General features: G+C 36.6%; 1 protein-coding gene across 1 annotated transcript in view; it reads right to left on the bottom strand.

Annotated features, from left to right (window-relative positions):
- Positions 1–3288: 3288 nt before the first annotated feature.
- The window catches only part of LOC107870567, a 7277-nt gene continuing 4309 nt past the window's right edge, over positions 3289–6256 (bottom strand). The window contains exon 2 of the mRNA XM_016717136.2: positions 3289–3569. Within this exon, the coding sequence (XP_016572622.2) occupies positions 3483–3569 (87 nt within the window). The 3' untranslated portion in view covers positions 3289–3482. The remainder of the gene's footprint in view (positions 3570–6256) is intronic.

The raw sequence follows: 6256 nt of genomic DNA, 5'->3' as shown, positions 1-6256 counted from the left end.
ATGTGTGTGTGTGTGTGTGTGTGTGTGGCTCAGCTTTGTTCTAGGGGTCTTTTCTTGGTTTTGGTATTATTTTCTCATTTTATATCTGTTTGGGTGATAGGCTTACTTACCAAGGCTTGCCGCAATAACTGCCCTCATGACCCTTGGTTTTTAGGTCGTGACAAATTGGTATCAGATCCAAGTTCATTGATCTCAACAGTTTAAGAACGAGGTGTTTAATAGAGTCTCATAGATCGATATGTAGATATCCGTATCTATCTTTGAGAGGATATAAGATATCTTTAGAAAACTTCTCTTATTTTGTTCCTTATCATGTGGGTCCTTGCATAACTTATGTTCTAAATTGTATTTCACTTTTTCCTGTGCACGAATATACATGGTGTTCCCCCAATTTTGAGATGTCGATCCTCCAGTGGTACCGACATCTATTTATAATACTCCACAGACTCCAGTGTGTTCTATTTGTACCGGTATCTAAGTATAGTATTTTGAGGTCAGGAGTTCAACCTTCATCTATGATACCTCCTCAGGTGAGATCTCACCCAGCCAAATTCATTATGCCTTCTATTGTTGAGAGTACAGTTATGTCTTTTGAGGATTAGAAGAGGTTTTAGAGATTCACCCATTTTGGTCCTCCTAGGTTTAGTGGTGTTGTGGCGAGGATGTTGGGGAGTTCTTAATTGACTGTAGGGAGAAGTTGCATAATCTTGGTTTGATTGAGTCACATGGAGTTGCTTATACTACTTACCAATTAAGAGATGCAGCAAAGAGATTTGTGGAAGTAACATATTAGTTGCAGACCTCTTGATTCTTCAGAGATGACTTGGGATCAGTTTTCTGAGACCTTTTGGATAGGTTTGTGTCTTTTAGTCTGAGAGATCAAATGAAATATGAGATTAATCATTTGGAGTAGATCATCATGAATGTTATGGATTATAAGGCACACTTCCATGCCTTATCTAGATATTTTTGTACTAGTATTGCCACCAAGTATGAGGAGATTCGAAAGCTCGTGAAGGGGTTGGTTGTCTCTCTTCAGTAAACTACGACTCAGATGGTAGTGTATGGAGAATCATTTCAGAGTATAGTGGATCATGCTAAGATTACTGAGTCTATTCTTCGAGCATCTCAAGGAGGCGCCACGAAGGTGAGCCTTTAGGGAGAGTTCAAAGGTCACACTCTTCAACATAGATATTCTAGAGGATTTCTTAGGTATTATGATAGTCCAGTGCAGGAAGCCTTGCAGTCTTTAGGTAGTGGATCTTCTAATTCAGCAGCTTTGGCTGGTCGTCCCCATTCGTCTCAAATCTACATCTGTGTTATTTGATATAAGATTGACTTTCTCTTATATGTCTGCATATTTTGCTTTATTCTGGATTCCGCTAGTGAGCCTTTTGATGTGCCTATCCGCATATCTACCTTTGTAGGAGATTTTTTTGGTGGTGTATCAGGTGTACCAATCTTGTATTGTGACTTTCATTGGGCATAATACTTGGGTAGATCTGATTGTCCTTGATATGGTAGATTTTGATGTCATCTTGGTTATGGATTGGGTAGATATTTATTATGATGTCTTAGATTGTTATACTAAGATTGTGAATTTATCTTCGCCAGGTGTGCCAAGGATAGCATGGGAGGGTGTTCTTCATTTGGGTCCCAAGAGAGTTATATCTTTCCTTCAATCTTGTCGTTTGATTGAGAGGGGTGTTTATATTACTTGGCTCATATTCATGATACAAGTGTTGCTTCCCATCCTTTATTAGATTCTGTTTGTGTGATTTGTGAGTTCGTGGATATCTTTCCCACTGATTTGCCTTGTATGCCTCCGGATCGTGATATTGACTTTGCTATTGATATTGAGTCAGGCAACAAGTGCATTTCTATTACTCCTTATAACATGGCCCTAACGAAGTTGAAAGAATTGAAGGATCGGTTGTAGGAGTGGTTGGATAAGGGATTTATTCGACCTAGTGTATTGATTGCACTTCATATATTGTGCTTATGTTGTGATTGTATTTATGTCTTTGACTTGATATCTATTCATATGTTCTATCTTTCTATAATTGTATTTGATGCCCATGTATATTTGTTCTTCTTTTCTCTACATATATTTGTTATATGTGTGTATACTAGAACTGCTAGTGAAGACGGCGTGGGTTACCATTTAGTACATTTTCTGATTACAGGTAGGCGTAGCCATAGTTTGTATTTATATGCTTTATTTTCTACTTTACTCAGTCAGCCTACGATACCTACTGAGTACAAGTGGAACGTACTCATCCCTACTGTGCCCTTTCGATACAAATCCAGGTACGAGTGTGCCACAAGAATAGTTGATTAAGGTGATACTTGGAGCCCATTTGAGGTAGGGTTGATCTATGCATTTGGAGTTGACTTCTACCTTTTCTCATCTAGACTACGTCTTACTTGTATTCAGAGAAAGAGTTTTGCTCCTATTGGATATCTTAGGTATTTTTTATCTCGAGTTGTACTAGTTAGTTCTTACACTGTGATGTTAGGTTTTGAGATTTGGTTGGTATCTTGATTATATATCTGCTTTTACTATATATATGTGGCTCAGCTCTGTTCTAGGGGTCTTTCCTTGGTTGTGGTACTATTTTCTCTATCAGTTTGGGTGATAGGCTTACTTGTTTTTTGGAGCCGTGACACCATGCCTTACGCCTCGGGCCTAGTCATTCAATATTATTATACAACTTTGGAAATCAATGTGGACTTCTTTCAGGTTGTGCAACTCCTAAATATTTCATCTGATGATAATTCGACTTTACTCTTTGACTGCAGGTGCCTGATGCGTAGACTAAATAATCCACAGCTAAAGCACATCTACAAGAGTAGAATAAGTTTGTGGATGCACTGGCTAGACTAAATATATCCTCTACTATGTTAATGTGGGATCCTCCACTATCCACTTTGGATATTTTGCAGGCTGACAAAAATGTAGGATTATCACGTCGGACAGTTAGGATAGCAATATCTACCCAAATGATGTTTAATATTAATACTCCTACTTATCAGAATTAGATAGGCAACTATTGTTGCTACCAGTATTTGTACAGTGGCTCTGTCATAAGTTACTTCTCTGTAGACCTTCATATATATATAATATAAGTATCGGTTTGACCACAAAAAATAGTTTAGTAGAATTCATTCTTATTCAGCCAATTCTAGTACTATTTGGTTTGGTAGAATGGGAAAAGCGTTATCCATCTGGCAAGTAAACCCATGCGCATATCGCTTGTGCAAAGAGAAAGTATAACAAAGCAAGCATTGCAATGAAAAAGAGTACATGATATTCCATACCAAATTCTGATAAAATATCTTCTGTTTGTTGTTACAGTATGTATCCTGGTTTCTTTAAATATATATACTTTTGATTTATAGATTTCAAATAAACAACCATTGGCAGAAGAGATAGCTCCATGTAAGTCTGCACAGCAAACAATTAACGGCTAGTGATTCTATTAGCCTACTTGAAGGATTGGAACTTTTCGCCGTGTTAGTAGGGACTCATTCATTCGGCTAATTTGGAGCGATAGCTGGTCGATTTTCTGCAACAATGATAGTTACTTGTTGGAATTATAGCAGAACAACTACAACATAAAGGGTAGTGTGTGCACATATCTTACCCCTACCTTGAAAGGTAAAGAGTTGGACCAAGTAAGAGCATAACAAAACAGTTCGGAAAAAAAAATGTAGTGAAGAAGTCAAGATAAAATGCTAAAGAAAGTATGACGCAACATGATAAAAAGGAACGTACAATGACTATGACTACTAGTGATAGCATGTACTAGGCAAATACAGAACAAAATAGTTTAAAATTTTGTAGAGTATGGGTATGTGTTTGAATTTTTTCATATTTGATTGACTTAAATATATTGAAAAATATGTTTCAAGTAGACTTATTTTACTCAGAATTAAAGAAAATGACTTTCATTCATAAGAACCTTGACCTAAGTCCCAACCCTGACATTGACCCCAATCATACTCCCAACCCAAAATCATGAAGATTCAGGTCCTAGGTTAGCGTCAATATTCGGGATCAAAGTAGGGTCCCGAGTTGGGAATTAGGATGGGCTGGGGCTGGGGTCGAGATTGGGATCAAAAGTCTGGTCCCAAGTTGGAGCAAGGGTAAGGATTTTGTCTCGGGTCGAGGTCATCCTAGGACGAGGTCAAATTTCTGGTCTCAAATAAGGGTCGAGTGGTCTCGAATCAAGGTTGGATCTCCTATCAAGGTCGAATCTCAGGTCTTGGGTCTTGGTGGGGTATGGAATTGGATCTCGGGAATTGAAGTTGAGGTCTCGGATTTTGGGTCTCGAGTCGTGATGAGTTCGAGGGATCAAGGTTGGGTCTGTCGAAATGTAAACTTGTCTTGGGAGAAGAAAAAAAGATTTTGATTTGTGTGATATATGAATTTAATTAGTTCACATATTTTGGATATCAATGTAAAGATGCGTGTATGATTGAATACACGTATTAGGAAAAAAAGAAGTCTAGAATTAAATTACGTACATATACTAGGCTAAGTACATGTTAGGATGGTCCAATAAATATCAACATAGTACATCCATTTTATGAGAAAGCCAAAATGTAAGTTAATTAGTTGGTGGAAGAAAATATTCTCCACGTTCCTTCATAGAGAAATAATTGATTATGGAAGTCAAGTTTGATGAAAAGGAAATATTCTCTACAAATTGTCAAGAGAACTTGTAAGACATTTTGACTTGAACAAAGAAGAACCGTTGTCTTACTTTGGGATGGCACCGGGGCGGTGCGGTGTGGAAGTGGTGCAATTTTTTTCTAAATTCGCGAATTTAAGAATCGTCACCCATTGCCCCACATCACTTTGAGATCCATCCCACATTCATATTCGTACATATCCGCACCACACTTGCCCACATTTTTATTTATTTGAAAAATTTGTAACTCTATTGGAAATCATAATATTTTCAGATCTAAATTAGGAAGTAGTAACAACCAATTTCTATTATATCACTTTTCACTAAACAATTATCAAAAAAGTATCAGATGTACAAGCAATGATCAAATATCATATTTTGATTTATAAGATGAATCAAAAATTAAAATTAGAAATCAATTAGTTTATCTAATTATTTAAATTCTTGTTATAAATAAATTAAATAAGCTATGTACGGCAAAGTGATTTAATAAGAAAAAACCTTTAAACTTTAGTTTGATATATTGTGTTATAAAATTATTTTACCGATTTTAAAAGAAAAGTTATGAAATTGTAGTGTAACAATTTTAATATGATAAAATTTTAAGTAAAGAATATATATAATTTTAGGTAGATTCAAGAGAATAGTACTAAATTTGAGCTTTTTTTTAGTTAAACCCGCATATACTTGTAACCCGCCCCGCCCCGCATCATTTTTAAAAAACTTAATCTAATCCGCCCCGCACCCACATGATCTAAAACCCACACCACCGCATAGTCTGAAACCCGCGCCGCCCTGCACTCGCACTGGCTCATTGCCATCCCTAGTCTCACTTGTCTTCGAGAAAAGAATTTGAGTAATTGAGAATAATACTTCTCTCTTGATTTTTCAATAAGGTCTCGGGTTAGGGTTAGTAGTCAGGACCAAGTTCGGGTCTTGAATTTGGGTTGGGGTCGGGAATTTGGTTTGGTCGAGATACAAAGTCTGGTCCTGTGTCTAATTGGGAGTCATGGTCTTACGTCAGTATCGGAGTTAGGTCTCGAATCAGGGTCGAGAGTCGGGGTAGGGAAATGGAGTCTCACGTCGAGGTCGGGACCAAATATTTGGTCAGATTATACCTAAATGTTCTTGTAACAGTATTTTCTTCTTACCAATCAAACACCAAAAAATAACTAAGAAAGCCACTTATTTCCCAAAAAAACATTATCTACATACCAAAAACACCCTATATCTTAGTAATTTTCAAGAAATTGTTGTAGAATAGATCTTTACAGGTTCACATAAAAGAAATCAAATTCCTTGTTAGGCATATCAATGTGTTAAAAGCAGGTCAAATTAATGATGATTACTTCTTTAGTCCATACTCCACACAATCTTCATTGGGCAGGCACTTTGTTACATAGCAAACTAAGATGACACTCTAGAAGTATTCCTTAAAATCTCATATGTAAACAATCTAGATGGAAAATTGGGTGTGTTTTGGTAGCAACGAAAGTGTTTTCCAAGAAAATGTCCTTTTGGGAAAATAGTGAACTTTTTTTTTTTTTTTAGTATTTCAT

This window comes from Capsicum annuum, chromosome 5 (assembly GCF_002878395.1).
Source record: "Capsicum annuum cultivar UCD-10X-F1 chromosome 5, UCD10Xv1.1, whole genome shotgun sequence".
In the NCBI taxonomy this organism is placed as follows: Eukaryota; Viridiplantae; Streptophyta; class Magnoliopsida; order Solanales; family Solanaceae; genus Capsicum; species Capsicum annuum.
The sequence above is the reverse complement of the archived record's forward strand: the minus strand, read 5'-3'. Positions and strand labels throughout refer to the sequence as shown.